The following is a 26,746-nucleotide window of genomic DNA, read 5'->3' on the forward strand; positions in this document are numbered from 1 at the left end:
AAATGTAATAAACAGAATTTAAAAAAACAACCTTTAGAGAACCATTCTTTGCAGTATTTAGCACCTAAGTTTTCCTTCACACGTGCACTCAGGTGTGGTTAGGGAATAACTCATGGGAAGGAGTACCAGGGTGTAATATGTTAAAGCTACAAAGCACATCTTCATATCACCAATATTACAATCCTTGGTTTTGTCTGTAAGATACTGAGTTCAAGTTCTGTAAAGCCCTTTAATGCTCACTGGTGCAGCACACTGCTACAGTGCATGTCCCTACATACATAACAGACATTTAATCTGGGACAGTCTCCTACTACTTCAGAGAGTAGAAGGCCAACACCTCTGTGAGAGGGAAAATGAGTAGCCAGGAATACTCCTTCCCATGTTAACTCTTATTAAGAAGAGTTTAGATGAACAGTGGGCCACAAGTAGACTAAGATGGTTACGCCAACGGCTTCATAGTTCCTGATACTAGGAATCAGAGAGGGGCATGTGATTGACTGAAGCTTGTTTTCACTTATCTGCTGTTCTGAGCACCTGTGCTTACCTAAAAAAAATATTGACCTTTTCCAGTTCCCACAGCACGGTTCTTCATGAATCCATTTCTCTGTAACTCCGAAGGCGGGGGACTAACTCCTTCATAGCAAACTAAGCTGTCCCTCCCCCCCCCCCCCCCCCCTCATCCTGGTACACAAATACGCTGCTGCCATTACAGGTACAGATGCTGTTTCTGTGGAATGAAGGCTAATATGAAGCAGGCGTGAATGTCCATCAGACAGGAAGATCACAAATATCTTAGCACCTGATGTTGTGTAGTGTTTTGCACACTTTGAAATCAAACTGCGTAGAGAAAAAACAAGTTTGAGTTAAGACACTTGTAAGAACCTATCTCCCCTTTGCTTCTAAAAAAAGTATCTTCAAGACATAAAATCTGGCTCTCCCCTTGACCCGATGCCTCCTCAAGTTCTGAGTACCTTGGACCCTTGGACATTATCTTGGATGTCTTGAATGCTTCACTAATCGAAGCTACTGTTCCTAAGGAATGGAAGCACGCGATGGTGGTTCCATTATTAAAAAAGGCCAACGCTGATCCCAACAACCCCTCCAATTTTCGCCCTATTTCTTTGCTCTCATGTTTCTCTAAAGTTCTTGAGAAGCATGTCAATTCCTTGCTCAGTTCTTATGTTGAAACTTCTAATCTTCTTCATGATTCTCAATCCGGGTTCAGGGCTGGCTTTTCCACTGAAACCACTCTTCTTGGTGTATCGGAGACCATCAGAAGACAGGTGGACAATGGGGAGACAGTGGCACTCATCTTGCTTGATTTGAGTGCCGCATTCGATACTGTCTCCCATTCCATCTTGTTGTCCACCTTGAAATCTGTGGGTGTTGGTGGTTCCGCCCTGGCCTGGATTGCTAATTTTCTGTCTGACCGCACTTTTCAAGTTTTCTCCTCTACGTCTGTTTCTTCAACACTCCTCTCCCCTCACGGTGTTCCCCAAGGATCTATTCTCAGCCCTCTTTTTTTTAATCTGTATGTGAGACCTCTTGCTTTTTTGGCAGAACAAGCAGGTCTCACAATTTATTCGTATGCTGATGACACTCAAGTCATCTACTCACTTTCTACCAATAAAAATCTTCCTACTTCCTCCCTACAGTTCGGACTGAAACAGATATCTGACTGGATGCTCAAACACAAATTAAAATTAAACGGGGACAAGACCGAACTGCTCTTGTTTGGTCTAGACACATCGCTCTGGGGCCCGCAACACTGGCCTCCGGAGATGGGTCCTCTACCTACCCCAACTGTGACAGCCCGTAATCTTGGGGTCCTCCTTGATAACCAACTATCTTTTAAGCAACACGCTGTGAAAGTCTCCGCCACCTGTACCACCATCATCAGGTGGCTGAGGAAAATCACGTGGATGCTACCTACTGACACCCTAAGGACTGTAGTCCAGGCTCTTGTCACCTCACGCCTGGACTATGGGAACATCCTACTCCTAGATGCCTGTAAGGAGGTAACCAGGAAGTATCAGGTGGTACAGAATATGGCAGTTCGCCTTATATGTAACCTGCCTGCTAGAGCCTCGGCTGCTTCTCATATGCGTAAATTGCATTGGTTGCGAATTGAGAGCCGAGTCAAATTCAAAGCACTTTGTTTAATGCACCGGATTAAGACTAATAAAGCCCCGAACTATCTATCCTCTTTGGTGCAGCAATATGTTCCCCCCCGTACACTTAGGTCTTCCACTCAGAACAAGTTTAGGATACCGCGTGTGAACAGAGCCAAAATGGGAGGGCGCTCATTCTCTCTGTTAGCACCCTCTTTATGGAATTCCTTACCCCAATTCCTGCGTTCTGAAATGTGTTACTTGACATTCCGTAAAGGAATTAAGACATGGCTTTTTAATACTTAATTTCTGTTTCTATGTTCCTCTCACCCTGCTTACCCTTCTGTTCGCCTTAGCGCCGGGAAACCTCCGGGTAGCTGCGCGCTTAACAAGTGTAATTATAATAATAATAATAAGTCTGTCAAAACTGACAATATTTGTTACCTTGATACATAAGCATGGAAAATGGATCAGTGGGAGAATGTACAACAATATGGATATGCCCGGTTGCGTTGTTAAAAAAGGGACACAACTTGGTCCTGAAATAAATGCCAACGTATTACTGGAGCTGTAGGCATTTCTTCATGGGATAATTCAGATATGAAGAATATGCAGATAACACATCCGCTATAATTTGTAGTTTCCTTCAAATAATACTAAGCAAGGAATAATAACATTTGACTTTTGAATATTCAACACTGTGAAACACACTGGAAAAAACATTTATATGCGCTATTTCTCATTATATTAGTTTTAATTGTTTTTGTAACATAACCATACCTTAAAATGTACTTGATTTGTGCAAACTTTAAATTTTCAGTCCATTAAGTATTGATAATATATATAGTGTTGCAATATTATTTATAAAATGAAGCTTCACTGGAAGCAGATATCTCATAACGAATGGGAGTCATTATATTGTGAAGGCGTGACAGACGAAAAACTCCGAGACCTGCACTGCAATTTGTAAAGGAATAAATAAAATTGTGTCAATTTTCACCTTTTAAATCTGATTGGCCATATAGTCCACTTAATACAATTAAACTTAATTAAACTAAACAAAATCCTTTCTGCTAATACAACTGTCAACAGGGATTAAGAGTAGGCAGGCAGTTCTAATATAGAACTATAATTCACCCCTTAAACACTGTTTGAACTGAGAATGGCAAAGGGAACAAATGTACATGCTTGTCATTAATCGAGATTTTGTAAAAAATACACATTCTGTAGCATTATACAGTATTAACACATCAAAATATAACTCTATACAGTTTATCGCCCATGAGTAACATATGCTGGTTTCTATACTAACATTTAGATACTGCCGGAGTTTGGTCTGCTAGTGTTAAACAGCTTCAATGTTTACAAATTTGGCAGAACTAATAGTTTCTTATGTGGTTTATAGATATGCTTTTAACCAGCATACAGATCTGCTTGGGAGCAAAACATTAGTCACTACAAGACACATTTGGATTTGCTGCCAATAATATATGTAAAAGGGTGTATTTTCTTTTTCAGTAAAATACTTAAATCTGTTAACATCAGGGATGTCTAAGGTAGGCCCAGGAAAGTTGGGTTCTACTCACATTTTCAGGATAGACGCAGATTAGATTATTGAATACCATTCGAATTCATTCTATGAATTTTATGTGGCTACCCTGAAATTCTGGAATGCACCCACACCCACTGTACCTATAGGGAACTCTCCTGATTTTGATACCACAGAATGGGCGTAGCAGACATTAGAATGTTTTTGGCATAAGGGAGTCATATTTTTAAACTGTCTTTTTCATGGCAGAAAAAGGAAAGCAAACATTTGACACCACACCCACCATCTCCATTCCTGCAATAATTAGAAAAACACTACTTAGTAGTGGTATACACATTTACCATCGGAGTAACACGCATACTAAGGCAGAGGATCAATAATGCTGAATGGAAGCTTTCCAGTGTTCCAAACTTATAAAAAACAATTTAAACCTGTTCTGCTCCTTCAGCCACATAAAAGCAGAGATTATTGAGAACACGTTTGATTCGATGAGTGAACTGAAAGGCGTTTGCTGATCAGGCCTATTGCACTTGAATGATTATCATATATGCCTCATTCAACTGACAGTTTTCAATGAATTAGCATCAGAACCTTCTTACAAAGGTTAAGATTGCTTGCTGTGATTTTTTTCCATCCCAGCGCTGTGCATGCGTTTGCGTATTTTCTGGGATGATGTTCTGATGACCCTTAGGACCCTCTAACACAGGGCTTTGCTTCTTACCTTCACACTTTCAACCCAACATGTACATTAATAACATTATTTACAGGAAAACGCAGTACAACTTTCTAACAAACTAGTGGCTTTCCAAAAAGGCCTTGCTGTGTTCATATTATACAAATGAACAGAGTTCTCTTTATAGATAAAGTGCTACAATGCCCCTGAAAGTTGAAGTCGATTTGTCTATTGCTTCAAGAGGTCTTTAAGAACAGAACCAGCACTGGCATCAGCTGAGACTGGAAGAGGCGTGAAGGTGGGTAATGAATCTGAAATTGGTTTCATAAGTAGGTGGCTAGATCCTCCTGCAGTAAGGGATGCTGGGTTGATTAGGGGCACAGCTGCAGATCTGGGGGCCAAAAATGGATTAGAATCTGGTCTTCGAGTAGCCCCCGATTCCTTAATCCCTGTGGCAAAAAAACAAAACAGAAACACAATACGCAGTTTAAGACAGTTTCTCTTTTTTCTGTTGTACACTAAAGTAAATCTGTAATCCGGTAATAATTTGTGCTCACATCAGGGTCAAGCCAGAGTGTTTCACAAGCACTTACTCTTTGAGACAATAATTGTTTTACTTCAATCGTGCCTATTACTCTTAAACAAGACTAGAGTACGCAAATGGCATGCACACTATGCTCCTACCTTAACACGTGCAGTTATTTGTGATAAATCAATTGCCTTCACGCCTACAATCATCATAGTCTGTCGTAACTTGAAAATTGATAAGAGGTACTAACTCAAAAGAAACAAGAGCCCGCCCCGGCAATCAAAATAAAGTACATTTCATTTAGAGAAATATAAAAATAATGCTTACTTTTGAAGCAGGGCAACCTGTCAAGACATTGCTCACACCAAAAGCATACACGGTTAGCAATAATTACAAGTGGAAAATTCCAGGGCGATGGTAACAATAAGAATAATAATAAAAAGGGGTGCCCCAAGTCCATTACCCTAATGGGAAAATGCAACTTCAATAGCAAAGAGTGCTGTTTACGGCATCCTTTACAGGGCCAGAAGAACAAGTTACTTACCTTCAGTAACGCTTTTTTGTGTGGATACAATATCTGCCTGTGGATTCCTCACCTTTTGAATACCCCCTGCGCCAGCATTCTACAGGAAAATTCTTTCCTAGCTCTCCCACGTCGACGAGGACGTCACAATGGACAGGCTCCACTCGCTGCACCGTATGATGTCATCGGAGCCACAAAAGGACCTCGTCGGCATACTGACATCGGTTACACTCATTTTTTCCATGCCACAAGGCAAACGGGCGGACCGACACATTTTCAAATATACACATAGCATATCAAATATAGACACATATGCCAAATCACAAATGCATAATCAATAAAAGTAAAGAGAAATTGCAAAGGAAAAGCATTTCTCATTATTAAGATATAAACATGATTAAAAGAAAATATTTTTTGGTAGAAGCAGGTGGACAATGGGGAGGCAGGTGGGAGTGTGAGGAATCCACAGGCAGATATTGTATCCACCAGAAAAAGCGTTACAGAAGGTAAGTAACTTGTTCTTCTGATGGATACTTCTGCCTGTGGATTCCTCACCTTTTGAATAGACTCCCAAAGCCGTACCTCTATCGGAGGAGGGTGTCCACCTGACTAGACCAAAAAATCCTGCAAAACAGAGCGAGCAAAATGGCCATCCCTCCTAACCTCAGAGTCCAAGCAGTAATGCTTTGCAAAGGTGTGGATTGAGGCCCAAGTTGCTGCTTTACAGACATCAAGAACAGGAACACCTCTAGCCAAAGCAGAAGTAGATTTAGCTCTGGTGGAATGAGCTCTGATACCTTCAAGAGGGTCCTTCTTGGCCAGGGCGTAGCAAATCTTGATGCACAAGATAATCCACCTAGAAAGAGTCCTCTTGTGCACTGCCTTGTCTTTCATCTTTCCAACATAGCCCATGAAGAGCTGATCGGCGAGCCTCAGATCTCAAGTGCGATCCAAATAAAAGCTGACAGCCCTCTTAGAGTACAACCGATGCAGTCTCTCTTCCTCCTTGGAAGGGTGAGGGGGAGGATAGAAGGTGGGTAAAGTAATGGATTGTCCCAAATGAAAAGGGGTAACCACCTTGGGAAGGAAAGCAGCCTTGGTCCTTAGAACCAACTTATCTGCATGAATGGTCAGGAAAGGAGGTTTCAAACTAAGAGCCTGAAGTTCACTTACCCTCCTAGCCAAGGTAATGGCTATCTAGAAAACCGTTTTAAAAGAAAGAAGCCTAAACGGGCAAGAGTGAGGAGGCTCAAACAGAGAACCCATTAAAAAAGTAAGTACGAGGTTCAAATCCCACTGAGGCATAATGAAAGGTGTGGGATGAAACTTATTTGAAAGGCCTTTAATGAACCTCATGACAATGGGAGACTTAAACAAAGACGGCTGGTCAGGCAAACATAAAAAGGCCGACAAAGCCAATAAATATCCCTTAACAATAGCTACAGTACAACCTTCCTGTGCTAAAGAAAGTGAAAACTCCAAAATATTAGACAAGTGGGCCTTCAAAGGGTCAATGTCTCTCTCTCTATCTCTTTCTCTATCTCTCTCTCTATCTCTCTCTCTCCGCACCACTTAACAAATCTGGACCATCTGGAAGAGTAAACAGACAGTGGAGTGTCGCCTGGATGATAAAATAACGTCCACTATCTCTGGCAGGAGAGAGAAGGAACTCAGGTTGCCCGTTCAATCTCCAGGCATGGAGGTGTAGGCTCTGGAGGTGGGGGTGTAGAACCTGCCCCTGCGACTACGAGAGGAGGTCTGCCCTTAGAGGGAGATGGAGCGGAGGGTGCGACGAGAGGTGAAGTAGGTCTGTGTACCACACCCGTCTTGGCCAATCCGGGGTGAGCAATATAATTGGGCCTGGTATTGGCGAATCTTTCTCAGAACCCGAGGTATCAAGGGTATGGGGTTAAATGCGTAAAGGAGTTGTGAGCTCCAATCTAGCTGAAAAGCATCCCCCAATGCTCCCTGCATCGGATATAGGAGACTGCAGAACAACGGGCAATGCGCATTCTCGTGAGTGGCAAACAGATCCAACCGAGGATATCCCCACATCTGAAGGATGCAATGGACCACCTCCGGATGAAGCTACCACTCGCGATCGGCCGAGTAACGCCGACTGAGATTGTCCGCATGAACATTCAGCACACCGGCTAGATGATTTGCAAGCACACAAATCCGTTGGCCCTGAGCCCAGGACCAGAGTCGCAGAGCCTCTTGACAGAGACGATACGACCCTACACCTCCCTGTTTGTTGATGTACCACATCGTAGTAGTGTTGCCCATCAGGATCTGAACCGACTGACCGCGAAGGGAAGGAAAGAAAGCCATTAGTGCCAGGCGTATCACCAGCAATACGAGAAGGTTGATGTGAAGCAATCTATCCTCTGGAGACCAAAGACCCTTGACCTCCAGATCCCCCAGATGAGCACCCCACCATAGAGTGGAAGCATCCGTGATCACTGTGGCCACCAGCGGAGTCGACTGAAAGGGTTTTCCTTGCGACAGGTTGCCCTGCATACTCCACCAAGTCAGCTCAGCTGCAGCTTCTCTGGAGATTCTGATGCTCTCCTCGAGATATCCGTAGTGCTGATACTACTGCCTGCGGAGGCACCACTGGAGGGCCCTCGTGCCAGAGTGCATGGTTGACCAACAGAATGCACGAAGCGAACAGACCGAGCAGGCGAAGAACCTTCAGGACTGGAACGACTGCTCTATCGTGAAATAAAGGAACCATCTCCTGTATGTCGAGAATTCTCTGCGGAGGCGGCTATGCTCGACACGCAGAAGTGTCCAGTATTGATCCTATGAACAGGCTGCGCTGAGAAGGCACCAGGTGAATTTTGAGTACATTTATCGAAAAACCTAATTTGAGCAACAGAGGAGTTGTCACTTACAAGTGGCACGAAACCAACTCAGGAGACTCCGCTTTCAACAGCATATTGTCCAGGTAGGGGAAAACAGGAACCCCTGACCTTCTGAGATGAGAAGCAACCACAGCCATCACCTTTGTAAAAACTCAAGGTGCGGAAGTAAGACCGAATGGAAGAACCGCAAACTGGTAGTGTTGCGATTCCACCATGAACCGGAGATACTTCTGATGAGACTTCAGGATGGGAAGATAAAAATACGCATCCTGCAGATCGATGAACACCATCCAGTCTTCCTGTTGCAGCACAAGAAGAACCTGAGCCAAGGTCAACATTCTGAACTTTTCCTGCCTGAGGTAAAGGTTCAAAACCCTGAGGTCCAAGATTGGTCTCAAGCGACCGTCCTTTTTGTGGATCAGGAAATATCGGGAGTAGCAACTCTGATCCTTTTCCTGCTCCGGAACCACCTCTATCGCACCTTTTTGAAGCAATGTAAGAACCTCCTGTAGTAAAAGCAGTAAGTGGTCCTCTGAACACCCACCCTGGCGAGGAGGGTAAGTACGAGGAAAGGGGAGGGCGTACCCATTCTCTACCAGATTCAAGACCCAACGATCGGAAGTGATGAGTCTCCAATCTTGTAGAAAGTAGGACAACCGACCTCCAACCAGACCAACATGTTCTAAGATGGGGGATCTAGAACTGCTTTCCTGTTGTACCAACGGTGGCAGGAGGGGAGGTAGAGAAAGAAGAGAAGGATTGTTGTCGATTTGCACCTCTGAGGCCTCTTTTATTCTTCCCTCTGTATGATTTGTACAAGGGATTCTGTTGTTGCTGGCCCTATTGAGATTGCTGGTGGCCACAAAAGGAAGCAGATCTCCCAAAACCACAACACCGTTTGTAACCATATCCTCTGGACTGCACCTGGAGGCCTAGAGATCTTGCAGAAGCCCTGCTGTCTTTAAAACGCTATACGGCTGAGTCCGCCTTTGAATCAAAGGGCTTTGACCCATCAAAGGGCAAATCAAGCAAAGTCACCTGAACATCAGCTGAGAAACCAGATGATCTAAGCCATGCTTGTCTCCTTGCAGCCACAGAAGTCCCATCACACGAGCCACAGAGTCTGCAGTATCAATGCCCGATTGAATCACCTGACGTGCCGCAGCCTCCGAATCCATTAGGACTTCTAAGAAATGAGCACGATCTTCTTCAGGCAATTTCGGGGCCAATTGTACAACAGAGTAATCAAAGCATGGATATATCGTCCAAGAAGGTAAGTTGCATTAGTGAACTTAGGAGCCATACTAGCAGAAGAATACACCTTCTTTGCAGCCTGCTCCATCCTCTTAGAATCCCTATCACCCAGAATAGTAGGGAAGGAACCAGAAGACTGCTTCGAACAAGAAGCTTGGACAACCAAACTTTCCGGAGTAAGGTGCGATGACAAAAAAAACGGATCACCAGGGGCAGGTCTGTAGCTTCGCGAAATGGAACGAGAGACAGCCGGAGAAGATAAGGGCTTCTGCCACACCTCCAGGATTGGTTCAGTTAAAGTATCCGTAAAAGGAAGCAACGGCTCAGAAGTTGATTATGATGTGTTTAAAACTTCTGTAAGAATGTTGGATTTTATCTCCGCTGAGGGAAGCTTAAGACCTACTAAATCAGCTGCTTTCCTTATAACCACATGGTATGGAGCAATGTCCTGTACAGAACCTCCACTTGCAGATGGAAGATTATATTCAGGAGAAGTATCTAGGCGACTAGCTTCATGAAGGCCTTCAAACTTGTCCATAGAGTCCAAAATCTCCTCTTCCTCCTGAGTCTGTAAATATTCCTCCTCTTCGAGAAGCCTCTGCGCCTCTCTCCTGGAGCGTTGCTTAGGGAACGGTGTCGATGGAGTAGCCTCGGCTTTGAACTTCGACCAAACTCGAGGTAGTGCCGACTCAGCAGCCGAAGGAGTCCGTGGAGCCAGAGTGGAGGATCTCGGCACCGGGAAATGCCACGCCGAAGTCGAGGGCAAGAATGGCATGAAGGGTGCCTGGGGATAAATTTGAGGAACACCCAGGTTGAAATCCAAAGGACCCACGGGGCCCGAAGGCACGCCGGATGGAGCCGAGGCCCTGGCAAACATGCCAATCATCACATTGAGGAAATGTGAAGAATCTGACCCAGGAGCAGGAAAAGGAGGATATGGATCCATACCTTCCTGAAGAGGAGTCACCTGAGGTCGAACTGGAGCCTACGGAGCCGGGGACGGCGCCCGCACAGTTGAAGCCACGCGGCCTGGAGAGGACTCACCAGGCGCCTGTGACGTCGCTGGAGCCAGTGACTCTTCATGTTGCGAAGAAGCATTTGAAACCGGCGCCGCCGCAATCGGAGATGGTATCGGCGTCGCTTGAAAAGAAGGGGATGGAGAGATAAAGTCCTTCCTTCGAGGTCACTCAGCTGGAGTCGGCGACCTTGACCTCGAAACCCTGGCCTTCGAAGAACGATGTCGAGATCCATGTCTTCTCTTGGATTTCCAATGCTTCTTCGATCTCGAAGTGTGAGAAGATGAAGACTTTGCCCTCTTCCTACCTGTCTTCTCCTTCTTGGCTTTGGCCATAAACAACTTGGCTTCACGCTCTTTAATCGCTTTGCGATTCATCTTCCTACAGCTTCGGCTTTCCTGGACGGTGTGGTCCGAAGATAGACACCAAAGGCAGTCATCTTGCCGGTCCGTGATAGACATGTGCCCGCCACATTCTCTGCAGGGTTTAAATCCGGTCTTCCTAGAAGTAGCCATCAGGAACAATCAAGAGATACAAAGTTTTCTTAGAAGAAAATGGAGAGACCCTAGAAAAACCGTTAAGCGTCGAAGGCGTGGAAAAAAGAGAACTGACGTCAGCACGCCGACGAGGTCCTTTTGTGGCTCCGATGACTTCATAGGGTGCCGCGAGCGGAGCCTGTCCATTGTGCCGCCCTTGTCGACGTGGGAGAGCTAGGAGAGAATTTTCCCGTGGAATGCTGGCGAAGGGGGTATTCAAAAGGTGAAGAATCCACAGGCAGATGTATCCATCAGAAACTCGTTGCATCACTTACACTCTACCTTAACCTCCGAAAAAGATAGGGGCCATTTTGATCATAGCAGAGCCATGCAGAATTTCTGAAAGAGGATGCAATTATTCTTTCAAACAGTATTGAGGAAATGTAACATTTTTCAGCTAACAGTTGAATGTAATTTTCCTTTACAAACTAGGGTTTCCCTAAAATATACTTCCCAAATATATAACTCTAAACAATTTCATAAAATGTCTTTCTACCAAATTAAACCAAGGGGTAGGTAAAATGTAAATCTGTAGCTTAAACATCTCAAAGACTGTCCTACTATTAGATATTAGTGAGCTAATTAAGAATTTAAAATGTAAAATATTTGATATGGTGCCACTAATGTCAGAACCCTGTGCACTGTCGAATGTTGAGCTTACCTATTGGGTTTGTGGTCGTTCCAGATGATCCTAAATGCACCATATCCTGCATTGAGAGTTTAAGTGTCGGACGTGATTCAGTTTCCAAGAACTTTACAAACAATTCTGAAAAAGACTGACAAAAGGTAGGACCATTTTATTTCCACAGTTATCTTTTTTGATTGGATTATAGTACTGGATTTCTGCAGGTTCACCTGCAAACATTACTAAAATACATTTACATGCCCGCAATTGAACGTGAATGCGAAGTGTTGCAAGTTAAAACTCATCATTGTAAACATTAATGTATCCTAATCGCATCAACTGAGTTAAAAGTTCATTCACTTCCCGAACACTTCCAAACTCCTCGTTTGCTCTAGCTAGAAGTTTGATCCAGTATAAACAAAAGGCGCAACTCATCAGTCACGTAGAAAGGTTCTGGACTGACACCTAATAAATTAAAAAGAGAGGGTATGTCCTAAGGGCACAAGTCCTAAAAAAAAGAAGCGGGGGGACTAACCTAGTTAATTAGTATGCAAGTGACAACATGGCGCGTGAAATCACAGGAAGTGCCATCATAAGACGTAACATCAGATCTTAAACCCTCACATATGTTTAACATTTATATCATGAGTACATTAAAGAACATTTCGATTATACAGGGAAACCCTCCTGATTTAGGCAGAAGATTTACACTTTTGTAAGCTACACATTAAACAATGTTGCCTTTTGTCAGCGTAAACTTCCTCTAACCGTAGTGCTTTACAAGATAAAACAGTGAGTGATATTGAAATTATTACAACGCCTCCTCAGGGGTGGTAAGCACTATATAAATGCTAATTATTTTGTTTAAGTACTGGGAAAGACCAACACATCTGACATTCTTACAGTGCACGCATATCTCCTAAATAGAGCCTTAACAAAGTGAATAGCTGCCTCTCTTAAGTATGTGCGAAGTGCTAACAAGGTGCAAGCGTTTGTTTCCCCTCTGCCGCATTTGCTTCTAGGTGTGAGGCTCCTGAACGATCCCAGCCAGGAGACTCCAACAAAAGGAGGCCTGATGACCCCTCAGATTGGACCTTTGTTATGGGCCCGCAGGAGTCTGAACTAAGAAAGCCCCTCCCACCTGCAAGTTGTTGTGATCGAAAGCAGACAACAACGTGCAGGCTCTGCTGAATGTGTCCAGGTGTTTGCAAATTACACCCGGACGCATTCAGCATATTTTTTAGTGGTGCCCAGCTTCTTTGCAGGGTGGACTACGTACACCCTGGGAAAATAGTGGGTGAACGCCGTCCACTCGCGTGTACCCCCAACTTGTGCCATGTATGTACTGGACACTCACAAAAATTGTCTGTGCGCGCTCTTGTTACAAATATATGCCTCGGAAACATACTCCAACACTGTTACTAATGCCTTGTTGGGTGACATAGCAGAACTGGATCGGAACTGGCTACCATGGGAAGCAAGAATTCACCTAAAAATAGCATGCATGACCCACAAAGCCATTCACCATAAGCACCCAGCTATCTCTCTTGGAAATTGTCTATCTCTGGAGGCGAGAGATCCGCAAGAAGTGCATGAAGCCTATTACTGAAACCGTACAGATTTAATAAGGCGAAAACTTATAAACGCTCCTTCTCAGGGATGGCTCCTAGGATTTGGAACGCATTACCCCCAGATATCAGACTAACCCCATCAACTGCACTGTTCAAAAAGGAAGTAAAGTCGATTCTCATGGAAAAATTCACATGAGCCTCACTGAAGGTCATGTGTTATATAGATGCAATCAGACACTCGACATGACAATCAGGCTCTATCGGTTTGCGCCTTTCTCTGGCTCCTACTAGGCACAAAGTAGGACTGAGTTTTGTTCTACCTCTCTAATTTGTTGTACTTACGCACTCCTGGTACTCACATATTTGTATTTTGTACTGTGTTGTATAACGCTCACCGCTTGCTATACACTGTTATTTTATATTGTTTGTTGCATAAGTTTCACTGCTTGTAAAGCGCTCTGATATCCGCAAGGATCTGGTTTGCACTCTATAAAACTTTCAAATAAATAAATAAATAAATGCAAAGGCGTTTCTCATACAACTACATGAATCTCTTCACAGTGGGACACAATTTTGAAACTTGAGCATGGGTGTGGTTTATATGTATTTTTTTTTTAAAGAGTACAATGATGTGCAATACTGTGGCAGAAAGAAAATTTGTCATGTTCAACAGATGTTTTATTTAAAGTCCATAATTACACTTTGAAGCTAAAATCCAAGATGATGGATCAGTACTTAAGAATATTGTTAAAGACTAACTAGGCCTCTGGTTAAAAATAAAACAACACCCCAAAAATAGTGGGCCTGATTCACAAACTGCACTTTTCAGTAAATTTACACTTTTGAGTAAGTTTACTACTTTTTAGTATTCAAACACCAGTCTTTTGCAGTAACTTACACTTTTATACAGTACGGCATTACATATGGCCCTCCACTGGTACTGGAACATCTTTCAACACAAAATAATGGGGTTGGGACTTAAAATAAATCACCATCTGAAGTAATGTTAAATTAAATGAATCCTTAAGTGTGGGTGTCAGCCACCGCCCGAATCATGCACTTCCCTTACCATTGGCTGATACTGGGTAGGACTTTATGGGATCCTCTGGTGCGAGCACCATAGGTTTTCCTTTGTAGGTAGAGCCTAGCAGCGCGCATGCGCTGCTCTGTGAGGCATGGTGTATCCACTCTGGGGCATAGACCACGCCCATCGCTTTCCATTTGTTCCTTCCAGTGCCTGTCAAAATTGCTTTCTTTTCGTTTGTGAAATGCTGGTCATTGTCCCCGCTTTGGGTGTGTTTTGACTTTGGTGGTGAGTGCCCCTGTCACAAATACCCTACTCATGGCTTTACATATTGTGTGTTTGGTGCAATTTTATGTTTCATTCAATGGTCCCACGCCGTTTCTGGTTGTTTGCATCCCTGAGGGAGATAAGAGCAGGCTTTCTGTTCATGTACTGTTGGCAAGCTTTGGGGTTTGAAGGCATGGGATATCAGAGCAGGAGCAGCTGGTCTCTGCTTGTGCCCAGCATGGGAGATCATAGCACGAAGAGCCGGGTCCTGACAGAGTCCAGCAGGAAGATCAGATCTGAAGCAACGGGCTGTGTGGGCTGCCAGGTTCCATCAGAGAGATTTGAGCAATAACTGTTGGGGTGGGAAGGCAGGTCCAAGCAGCATACAGTCGGCACACAAACACAGCTGCATGCAGGAGCTGTACTCACAAAACCTTACCACCAGACAGAGTCAACGAAACTTAAAGAATGGGGTGTTAACCTCCCCGAACTGCTAAAGCGCTGCGAGGCCATACTAATTGCAATAAAGCCTGCAAGCATTAACATAACATTCCCAACTTGTACCTGCGCCTAAACAGTACAAGTGTCAGAATACAAAGAAAAACAACCATTTGTGAACTGGTGACACATGCCATTGGACATCTTGAGATATTGGTTTTTGAAACCATTCATGCACGAGGTTGTCGTCTTATGAATGAGCAAGTCATTTAGTGAGGTGTGTCCATTAAAAAATGACTTTGAAACGGGTCTCTATTGGGCTCTTTGTACATATCTTTGACATTACTAGCAAAACACTCATGAATTTATCAGCTATCACTGTAAAATCTCTTTATGTATTCCATGTCAGCGCTACAATCCAAGGCTACATTTCAAGTTTTTTATGTCATCTTGCATTCCCTAGGAGCAGGCCCGTTTTTGGCCTGGGTGACCTGGCCAAGGGCGCCAATCTTCTGAAGAGCAAAAAAACTGTCTGCAAAAAGGTCTAGCAAACAGCAACGTCCTCTACCTTGTCACTTGTGATTTCGTTTAGTTCTTCCAATAGGCGTTAACGTGCCGGGGTCGCTGTTTTTAGCAGCCTGCCAGTCCCCTACCTTGGCCTCCCTCTATGTCCAACTCTGTGTCAACACACATCAACACCTCCTCCGCTCCAAACAACTAGGAAGCAGACTGACAGAGCGACTGTGATTCAAGTGAGTTGGGGGGAGGTGTGGAGACATGAGTTCAGAGGCAAGTCGCTGCTATGATGTAGCCAGCTGGAGGCTGGCCTGTGAAAGTGGCTGCCGCATTATTTTATTCTCCTGCAGTAGCGAGAGCAGTATATTTCTTTTCACCCAGGGCACTATTGCAGCAAGCAGTAGCGGCTCCTCCTCATAATAGTTGTGAATACTAAATTAATATTACATGCAAGTTTTTGCAAAATCCAGCAGTGTGAGCTGAGGACTATATTATCAATTGACATCAAGCATAAACAAATGAGATCCCACACACTGAATGCGACTGGCAAGGTCTATTTCAGTTCTCAGATCGAGCCTAGCAGCGTTCCTGAATCAGGCTGCATAAACCAGTGTGTAGTAACTGTAAAGCTCTTCAATCCCTAGATCCACAGCACACAGCATAATGTGCCGCATGGATAAACATTTATAAGATCCAAAAGGCGAGACCTATTGGCCATGCCAATGCTGGTTTTATATTTCAGATTAGGCTGCCGGGAAAGAGCTTCCCCAGCTACGTCTTGCTCAAATGGGGGAACGTTTTTACAGGGAGAAGTATGGGAACAATGGGTATTAGGAATTTTGTGGATCGTTCTGGAAGTTTCCATCACAGAAATGCTAGGAAAATGTTCAATTCGAGGCAAAGTTTGAGGTTTGCAGGGCATTGTGGGTCAGAAACATTTGTGGTATTATTGTGATTCACAGCACCTTGGACTTCCCTGAGTGCCTAGTTTTCTGCATGGTCTAGTAGGTTTGGTAGATTTCACTCGATGTTCACTGAGCTAGGGCACAAAATCCCCACCTATCCAATTGCAAAAAAAGGTTTGGTTTTCCTTGGAAATAGTTTGTGTGCTTATGTGTGCCTTTTGGCCACTTTCCTGTTGCGGGCACTAGGCCCACCCACACAAGTGTGGTGCCAACTTTATTGCGAGACTTAGGGGAATGCTGGTTGGTAGGAAATTTGTGGCGCCCTATTGATTCACGAACTTTCCATCACACAGATCTGAAAAAAAATGTGTGTTTTCAGCCTAAGTTTGAATTTTGTAGAGGCTTCTGGGAAAGAAGCTGGTGACAGCAAAGCAAGTCATACCCCCCTGGACTAGACCGGGTGTCTAGGTTTAGGAATGTGCAGGTTTGGTAGGTTTCCCTGGGTGCCTGCTGGGCTAAAGGCCCAAATTCCACAGCTACCCAAATAAAAAAAAGTTTTGCTTTCTGTGGAAAAAGTTGACATGTCCATGTTACCATTGGCCCCTTGCTGTCACGTGCACTAGGCCCTCCTACAAAAGTGAGGTGCCAGATTTATTGAGAGAATTTGGGGAATTCTAAGTGCCTAGAAATGTGTGGTTCCCTGTAGATTCCAGAACTTTCCATCACACAAATGTGAGGAAATTGCGTATTTTTAGCCAACATTTGAAGTTTGCAAAGACTTCTGGATAAAAAAAAACCTTGTGAGAGCCACTCAAGTCACAGCTCCCTGGACTCCCCTGGGTGTATAGTTTTCAGAAATGTTCAGGTTTGGTAGATTTCTCGGTAGCCAACTGAGATAGGGCCCAAAATCTGCAGTCACCAACACTACAGAAAAGCATTGGGTTTTGGGTGGAATAATATGATCTGTCCACCTATATTTTTGGCCTTTGCCAATTGGCGCCTGTGAAGAAACGGACCTGCTTTTTGAATGCCTCGCAGCAGATCCATGGGAACTTTTACCGAACTACCTACCCCTCCCTGCTCTACTCCTCTCCTCTTTCCTGCTACTAACCTTTGCCCTCACCTGCCCTTGCCCTAGGCCCCACCCTATTTACCTGGGAATTTCCCACGTCATTTGAGAGTATTGCTTTGTTACTAGCAAAACGGCGACTAGCTTTGACTTGGGAGAGCTCCCTGGCCCCTCGCACTGACCATTGGATGAAGGACATGGTATATTGCAGGGAGACTCTTGAGTTGTATGCTGAAGAACTTCCGTCATCATCTAAACCCAAAGACATCTGGGAACCATTACAGCAATATATGTTGTTGAAGAGTCAAAGTAGTCCCATATCTGATGACTAAGTGGTATTATTATGTAACGGGTACTCACTGACTTGTGATTTTTAAGTAATAGGTGGTATTTCATCTTCTGTGTGTGACTACACAAAAGGATCAATCACATTTGGTTTGTTGTTTTTCTGTTGTCATTGACAGTATGCCACCCTGCCTGGCGGCATTGCAAATTGCCTTTTCTCGAAACTCAATAAAAAGAATAAAACATTTTTTAAAAAGAAATATATAGATCATCTTCAAACCCATTTTTCATTTAGATATTACCATGTGAATAGTACTATACTCAGTACACAATGAAAAACTACTTTGTGGTGCAGCTGAGTTGTTGACTTTGAGTACCTAGGGATCTTGGAGAACGTACAAATCCTATACATATTCCTGCAACCTGAAGGGTCTAGCGGACGTAAAAGGCCATAGTGACAAGAAGTTACAGATAAAAACACTGTCATAAATAGCTGTTTTTTACTACTCATTTTTCATATTTTTATATTTTAAAAGTTGGTTTATTTGGGAAACTTGAGGGATCTGCTGAAATGAACCCTTGCTGAATTTAGAATTTTGTCTACTTTTCAGAAATGTATAACTTTCTGGCATCACCCAGAGGCTTAAATACCTGTTGCCAACACAAGCTAGCGGTAGGTTGAAAGCATAAAAAGTAGGAAAAATAGGCTATATCTTAGAAAAACTGCAAAACATTTTTTTTCTTTTTTGTATAGCGATGCATGCTCCTGAATACATTATGATAACCAGTGCTTTGCAATTGTATAGTCTCCGTCTAGTATTTCACAATTTATGGTCCCTGGAGCAAGATCTTGACTTTCAATGGATATGTTTCATGGGCCCAACATGAAAGGGTAAATTTAGTCTCCACCTTGGCCATTTATCTGATCCTCCACTCTATCCTGTCACATATATATAATATAATACCGCACACATGCCTGGGGTCCAGACTATGCAGCCACTCCTCTTCCTCAGTGGGATGACGAGAAATGAAGAAGGATGGCAGGGCCATGGACTGCCACATGTGAAAAGCCAATACCACTCTTGGAAAAAAATGATAAACAGATACAACAATACAATTTATCTAGGTAGAATACCCGTAAATGAAGGTCAAACCAAGAGTGCCTAAAGTTCTCTAACCTTTGGGTTGAAGTCAATACCATCAAGGAGAGTTTTTAGAGTGAGTAGTTATGCTTGGTAACTGTGCAGTGGGTGGAAAGGGGATGCCATTAGAAACGTCGATGCAAGAACGAGATCTCACTGAAGAAAAATCAATGCACTAGGAGGAATCAAATAAAGTAAACTTTTCCGAAAAGGCCCATGCTAGCAGCACCTTAAACAAGGAAGTCTAGTTGGGGAGAAACACAAATGCAGATGGAGTAGCCAAATATCCTTTTTCTTTAGAGACTACCTGACCCTGCTGGGCAATAGAGTGCACACATTTTGACTTGCACCACATAACAAACTGGTTTCAGTGTCCTGCATGATGTTTAAGTGGTTTAACAGCCACAAAGATTATGTCTGAGACTTCAGCTGGGAAAAAAAAGAATTCCAGCTTGCACTACTCTGCCTCCATGCATGCCACCGTTCTGTCTGAGGCTATAAAGACTAGTGTCTAACAATCCTGCTAAGAAAACAGATCCACTCTTCATGGGAGGGGGAGAGAAGGAGAAACAGCAAGTGCCAACACATTGGTGAATCAGATCCTCCTCACTCAGTCTGGGTGATAAGAATGAGCTGCGCTTGAGCTTGCTCAACCGTCTGCAGGAGGTTCAACAGAAGTGGGATCGTTGGAAATGCCTATAGCAGGGCCTGTGACCAGCTGTAAATGAAGGTGCCCCAGAGAACAATTCAGAGGGAAGTGCATGTCACAAAACCGAGAACACTTCCTGTTACAGGCCATGTGCGAAGAGATCCATAGATGGACACTCCAGTTTGGAGAAAATCACGTCTATCACTTCAGGATGAAGTATTCTTGGGTGGTCCTCCAAGCAGAGGGGGGCACAGAGGAAGACTTTCACTCTGAGGTAGACAATTATGAAGCCACTGGGGAAACTACATCGTTCACTGTTGAGCCCACTGCCACAGGTAAGTCGAAATCTAACCAATGGTTCACAACCTCTCTCTGCCCTGTATATGAATGTACAGCAGACAGCAGTGGTGTAGTCAGACATGATCTGAATGATTGATGGAATGTCTTCACTGCAAAATCGATTCCTCTTGTCCTACGTCAGAAGAATTCTCTTCATACACTAGGAGTAGTTTCTGTCCTGTAACTCCAGTTCTGTAGTAGGGGTATCTCTTTATAGTCATAATCTAGTGAATAGTCCCGCCCATGTGCGTGGACCCCGGCAATCAAAAATAATCTCTTAAGTTGTTAAATCATGCAGAAACTGCAAAGACACTTAAGAGAGAATTTAAAGACAATTAATGCAGCCTATATCCACAGGCTACACTGTCCAGTACTTCAACTAGCAATTCCACCAAATAACACCACACATAATACAGCCTGCCCAGTTTCTACCATAGAGAAACTTGCCTCCACCAGTAAAAGACTCTGGAATGATAGAGAGTAAGGCATGGACAGACAAGCCCCATAGGCTGCCATTATGTGGCTTAAATAGGATACTGTGCCTTTAAGAGAACTTTCCAGAACTTCTTCCAGTATCCCAGAATGCATAGCAGGTCCCTCTACTTTCAGTTCTTTTTGAAGGCGAAGCACGCCAGACCTGTCGCATTCCTTACATGACGAAATATCTCCACCGGGGAGGAGGGCGGGCGCTTATGACTATAACAGAGATACCCCTACTACAGAACTGGAGTTACAGGACAGAAACTACTCCTGTAGTAGAGGATCTCTGTGTATAGTCATAATCTAGTGAATAGAATGGCAAGCCCATCCCCACACCAAAGCGGCGATGGAGAAAGAAAATAACGCCACTACTGTGCGAACAAATTCCGCAGCGAAGCCTGCCCAACCTGAGCGTCTGCCCTGGCGTCAGTGTCCAGGCAGTAATGCTTAGCAAAGGTATGAACCGACTTCCTTGCAGATTTCAGCAATCGGCACGTTACGGAGCAGAGCCGTCGTGGCAGCTTTGCCCCTGGTGGAATGAGCCTTAGGCTTACCTCCTAAGGTCTTATTAGCCTTTTGGTAACATAACTTTATGCAGGACACAATCCACCTAGAGATGGACTGCTTAGAGGTAGCAAGCCCCGTCCTGACTGATCCATAATTAATAAACAACTGGTCAGACCTACGAATATCTTTGGTTTTATCCAGATAAAATTTCAACACCCTCCTAACATCCAGGGAATGGAGAGATCTTTCCGCTGGAGACGAAGGGTTCTGAAAAAACGTAGGCAAAGTTATGGTCTGGTTGACATGAAAATCAGAAATAACCTTGGGAAGAAATTTAGGGTGAGTACGAATAACAACCTTAGCAGCATGAAACACAGTATAAGGTTCAGTACAACACAACGCCTGAATTTCACTCACCCTGCGGGCCGATGTAATGGCCACGAGGAACGCCGCCTTCCAGGACAGGTGCTGCAACGAAGCCTTATGAATAGGTTCAAAAGGTTCCTTCATCAATCTGGACAGCACCACATTCAATTCCCATGAAGGCGAAGGAAGCCCGACAGGAGGGAATACTTTCTTCAATCCTTCCAGAAAATCTTTGATCACAGGGATCTGGAAAAAGGAAGTCTGTGAAGGGCATTTCCTGTAGGCATTCAATGCAGCAAGATGAACCTTAATGGAATGAACATTAAGGCCAGACTGCGCCAAATGTAAAAGGTAAGGAAGGATGACATCTTCCTTACAGGTCGTAGGGTCATGGTTCTTAGACTGGCACCAGATACAAAACCTCTTCCACTTGTAAGCATATGAAGTTCGAGTGGAAGGCCTCTTAGACTCCTTCAGTATGTCCATGCAATCCTCAGGCAGATTCAGATGGCCATATTGCACTATCTCAGGAGCCATGCCGCCAAACTCAAAGACGAGAGGTTGAGGTGTAACATCCGTCCCCCGAACTTCGTGAGAAGGTCCGGCCTGCACGGCAACCGAATGTGAGGGAGGGGAGACCGGTGAAGTAGGTCCGTGAACCACCACTGCCTGGGCCACTCCGGAGCAATGAGTATCATACGAGCCCTGGACCGGGCCAGCTTGATGAGCACCGCCAGAATCAGGGGAATGGGAGGAAAGGCGTACAGAAAGCTGTTTGTCCAGTCGATCCATAACGCATTCCCCAGCGTCCCTTGCTGATAGTACCTGGAGGCGGAGTCTCTGCACTTGCTGTTTTCGGCGGTGGCGAACAAATCTACGTCTGGAGTTCCCCACCTTGCGAAGACTTCTCCTAGTACTTCGTCGTTTATGACCCATTCGTGGTTTTCCTGAACCAGCCTGCTCAGTGCGTCTGCCTAAACATTCTGCACACCTGGCAGATGGGTAGCCGTTATCGACAGTCCTCTGGCTAGGTGCCAGTGCCAGATCGCCTGCACCTCCTGAGACAGAGTGCGTGATCTCGTACCCCCCTGCTTGTTGAGGTAGTACATCGTGGTGGTATTGTCCGTCTGTACAAGCAGAGAGTTGGTCTGGAAGGACGGAAGAAAGGCCTTCAGTGCCAAGTGAACAGCTCTGAGTTCCAGGAAATGGATGAGATACGTGGCCTCCATCGGTGACCACGTTCCTTGAATCTGTAGGTTCCCGGAATGCGCTCCCCATCCCAGGAGAGAAGCCTCCGTCACGACAGTCTGCGAGGGAATGTCCTTGTGGAAGGGAACCCCTCTCAGGAGATTCTCCGCCGAACATCACCACTTCAGAGACTGAAGAGCATGCAGAGACAGTCGTATCTTGTCGTCCCAAGACCCTGTCCTCTGATCCAACTGGTCTTCCAAGCACTCCTGCAGCGGTCTCATGTGCAGCCGTGCGTGTGGCGTCAGGAAGATACAAGAGGCCATCGATCCCAGTAGAGAAGACACCGTCCTCACTGTCGTAGATGGAGTTGTCATAAGAGCCTGAGCCTTCCGAAGGAGAGATAATCGTCGCTCTTCCGAAGGAGACACGCTTGCTGACAGCGTATTGATGGAGGCTCCTAAGTACTGTATGCATTGGACCGGAGTCGGGACAGACTTGGCCATGTTGATGTGCAACCCCAGCTTGTTCAAGAGAACGCACGTCTTCTGGAAGTGTGCTCGCGCTTCCGAGAAGGAGGATGCCTTGATCAACCAATCGTCCAGGTACGGGTAGACAAACACCTTGTTCTTCCTTAGGTGTGCTGCTACCACCGCCATGCACTTCGAGAATGTTCTCGGCGCAGACTTCAGTCCGAATGGGAGTACTGTGTATTGATAGTGATTGGCGCCGACTTGGAACCGCAGGAACTTCCTGTGTTTGTGTGCAATGGGCACATGGAAGTAAGCATCCTGTAGGTCTATGGCACATAGTCAGTCTTCTTGTTGCAACTGAGGGTAAATCTGGTGCAATGACAGCATGCAAAACTTTTCCCTGCGAATCCATTTGTTTGCCTGTCGCAAGTCCAGAATGGGCCTGAACTCGTTCTTGTCCTTCTTGCGAACCAGGAAGAACCGGGAGTACAGGCCCCTTCCTCTCTGGGACAGAGGCACGTCTTCTATCGCCCTTTTCCTCAACAGGATATCGGCCTCCGCCTGGAGCTCGCGCAGCTGAAACTGTGAGCTGACCGGAGGAATCGCCGGAGGAGGGCTCGTGAACCGAAGACTGTATCCATTGCAAACAATATTCAGCACCCACTTGTCCTGAGTAATTTTTCTCCACTCTGCCAGAAAAAATTGAATGCTTCGTCCTACCGGAGTGGGTAACAGATCCGGGTGAAGTAGGTTCCTAGGGCCTAGACCCAGCCTGGCCCTTGGGCGCCGGAGCCGGCTGATGGCCTCCTCTGCCCTTCTGGCGCTTCTGGAATGGCTTACGGAACTGTTGTTGTTGTTGCGACTGTCCCGAAGCCTGGCCACATCCTCTGCCTTGCCCACCGAACCGCCGTTGGAACGGGCGGTACGACTTCTTCGTGTCTTTAGGCTTCTCCAGGCCCACAGCCGTGAGCGTTTCGGCCTCCGTCTTCATGCGGGCCATCTCATCGTCCGCATGCTTCCCGAAGAGGGTCTCGCCGGAGAATGGTAGGTTGGCTACCCGGTTTCAGGGACGTAAGACGAAGCCAGGCGTGACGTCGTTGGTTCACCCCATGGCAAAACCCATGAGCCGCCAACAGGGAAGAGTCCGCTGCAGCGCTGATAATCTGGTTAGCCACCAGCATCCCTTCATTCAGCACTTCCTGGAAGTCCTCGCGCTTCTCGCGAGGTAAGAGTTCCGCAAACTGCTGGAGGGAGTCCCAGAGGGCGCGGTTGTAGCGTCCCAACAGCGCCGTGGCACTCGCAGCCTTCATGGAGGTAGCCAATGTTCCACACACTTTCCTCCCTGCCGAATCCATCCATCTGGACTCCTTATCCGGGGGAACCGTGGATGACGGGGTGGTGGCATGTTGTTTGCGGGCCGCCGTCACAATGACAGAGTCCGGAGGGGGTTCCGCCCTCAAAAAGGCCGGGTCCGAATCAGGAGCCCGGTACTTCTTCAGCAACCTCGATGGAGCCGCCTTCGTCACCGCAGGGGTGAGAAAAAGGGCCATAGCCGGTTCCTCCAGGCCCGGCACCAGAGGCAGGAGTGGACGAGACAGGTGTTTTTGATGCAATGTCTCAAAGATGACTGACGTTTTAGGAGTAGGCACCGTCAGGGATATGCCCAACTTCGCAGCGCCCCTTAAGAGGACGTCATGGAACGCCACCAGGTCATCAATCGGGGACACCCTCGTGTCTGGTGACCCCGACAAGGTCGGAGAATAGTCCCTGGTACCAGAGGACCTTGTGCGAGAGCGAGATTCGCGCCTCCTATGGCGGCGTCTCGACCTCGTGGACGATCTGGGTCGCGATCTCGCCCTCCTCCCAGAGCGAGAGCGAGACCTGCCAGCCCGTGGCCGCTCCACCGGTTTCCGTGGTGGGGTCTTCCTTGGCTCCTCTCGGGGTTTAGGTTTTGGGGTCCCCTTAGGAGGTACAGGCAAAGAAGGCAGCGAAGTGGACCTCGGCGGAGGAACCACCGGCCGAGGGGCGTTCCCATGCGGAGGAACTGGTGGCGGTGGGTCGCCTGATGGAAGTGGAGGGTTGGGGGGAGGATCCTCTTTAGGTACAGGTGGAGGTGGCGACCTGGGCCGAGATGGCGTGTACACCTCTGAGTACACCGAGCCCGGTGACCCCTTAGGCGAAGGGAGCTGAGATCCAGCCCCATCAGCAGGTGATCCTTCCTCTTGCGTCCTCCACTAGAAGCAGTCTGACTCCTGGGACCAGAATCCCTCTTGCGCCGATTTGGAGAGGCAGAACGACTCCTAGACGCCGACCTCTTTCTCCTCGACGCGGAGTGTCGCTTTTCCGGCGTCGAACGTCGACTCTGCGACTCCGGCGTCGAACTCCGCCTCCGCGACGTCGACCTCCTCTTCCTCGACGTCGAACGCCGTCCCCTCGACGTCGACCTCTTCCTCCGTGACGTCGTACGCCGCCTCCGCGATGTCGAACGTTCCGTCCTCGACGACGAGCGTCGATTCCTTCTTCTCGATGCCCTCGACGTCGAGGAGCCCCTCGACGCCGACCGGTGCTTCGACGGCGATCGGCGCCGATGCTTGTCACTTTGTCTCCGACGTCGATAGGAAGACTCCGACGTCGACGATGACGTCGACGGTGGCTTCGACGGAGACCTCTCCAGGCCCTTCGATGTCGAGCCGTCACGCCGTCTCGACCCGGAGCCCCGGGGAGAAGGGGAACACACCGCCGTCATCCCTCTCGACGTCGTCGTCGATGCAATCGACGTCGACAGAGACCGGGATCGCTTGCTGGACTTCCTGCCTCTGGGGAGCCCCCCAGAGGCCTCAGCAAAGGGACCTTCCCAGCCTGCCCAGACCCACCTGCAGCCTGCAGACGTCTCTCCTCCAGGCCTGAAAGCCTAATCTTCATCCTGTCCCTCAGAGTCCGAGCAGTAAACTGCTGGCAGATGACACAGTCCTCAGGGACATGATCCTCAGGGAGACAGACAATGCAGACGTCGTGTGGATCACTCTTGGCCTTCTTCCTCCCACATGCTGGACACTTATCAAAAAGACCAGGCATTTTAGAGCCCTAAAACGCCTGAACCAACACAAAAAAGAGAAGGAGAACACCAAGAAAGTAAACTGAAACACTTTTAAAACACAAAAGTGCCAAAATATCCAATAAACCCTTGAAACAAGGGAGAGCTCAATGCCAGGGTCCTGTTAGCAGGAGCCGGAAAAAAGAACTGAAAGTAGAGGGACCTGCTATGCATTCTGGGATACTGGGAGAAGTTCTGGAAAGTTCTCTTAAAGGCACAGTATCCTATTTAAGCCACATAATGGCAGCCTATGGGGCTTGTCTGTCCATGCCTTCCTCTCTATCATTCCAGAGTCTTTTACTGGTGGAGGCAAGTTTCTCTATGGTAGAAACTGGGCAGGCTGTATTATGTGTGGTGTTATTTGGTTGAATTTCTAGTTGAAGTACTGGACAGTGTAGCCTGTGGATATACCGTATTTTCCGGCGTACAAGACGACTTTTTAACCCCTTAAAATGTTCTGGAAAGTCGGGGGTCGTCTTATACGCCAGGTGTGAAATTTGAGAGTATGTTTTCATGCGTTTTTACATAGCGCGGACTTCACCCAAAGGTGTCAGACCGCTTCTCAATAGGAAATGGTGCATTGCAGGAGGAAAAAGTGACATGTGTGCAAGTAGAGGTACGGTATAATACTGCAATAAATGGAGGGCACTCAAACACAAGAACTAACGTTACGAAGGCGATGGGGGCACTGTGGAAGTATCAAAAGCAAACCCACTGAAAGCGGATCTGAAAGAGGGAAATAAATTACAG

General features: G+C 46.2%; 1 protein-coding gene across 1 annotated transcript in view; it reads right to left on the minus strand.

Annotated features, from left to right (window-relative positions):
• Positions 1–2,846: 2,846 nt before the first annotated feature.
• The window catches only part of TRIP11 (thyroid hormone receptor interactor 11), a 485,462-nt gene continuing 461,562 nt past the window's right edge, over positions 2,847–26,746 (minus strand). Inside the window, exons 20-21 of the mRNA XM_086937682.1 lie at positions 11,720–11,834; positions 2,847–4,782 (exon numbers count right to left, since the gene is read on the minus strand). Of these exons, the coding sequence (XP_086793808.1) occupies positions 4,562–4,782; positions 11,720–11,834 (336 nt within the window). The 3' untranslated portion in view covers positions 2,847–4,561. The remainder of the gene's footprint in view (positions 4,783–11,719; positions 11,835–26,746) is intronic.

This window comes from Lissotriton vulgaris, chromosome 9, assembly GCF_964263255.1.
Source record: "Lissotriton vulgaris chromosome 9, aLisVul1.2, whole genome shotgun sequence".
NCBI lineage: Eukaryota > Metazoa > Chordata > Amphibia > Caudata > Salamandridae > Lissotriton > Lissotriton vulgaris.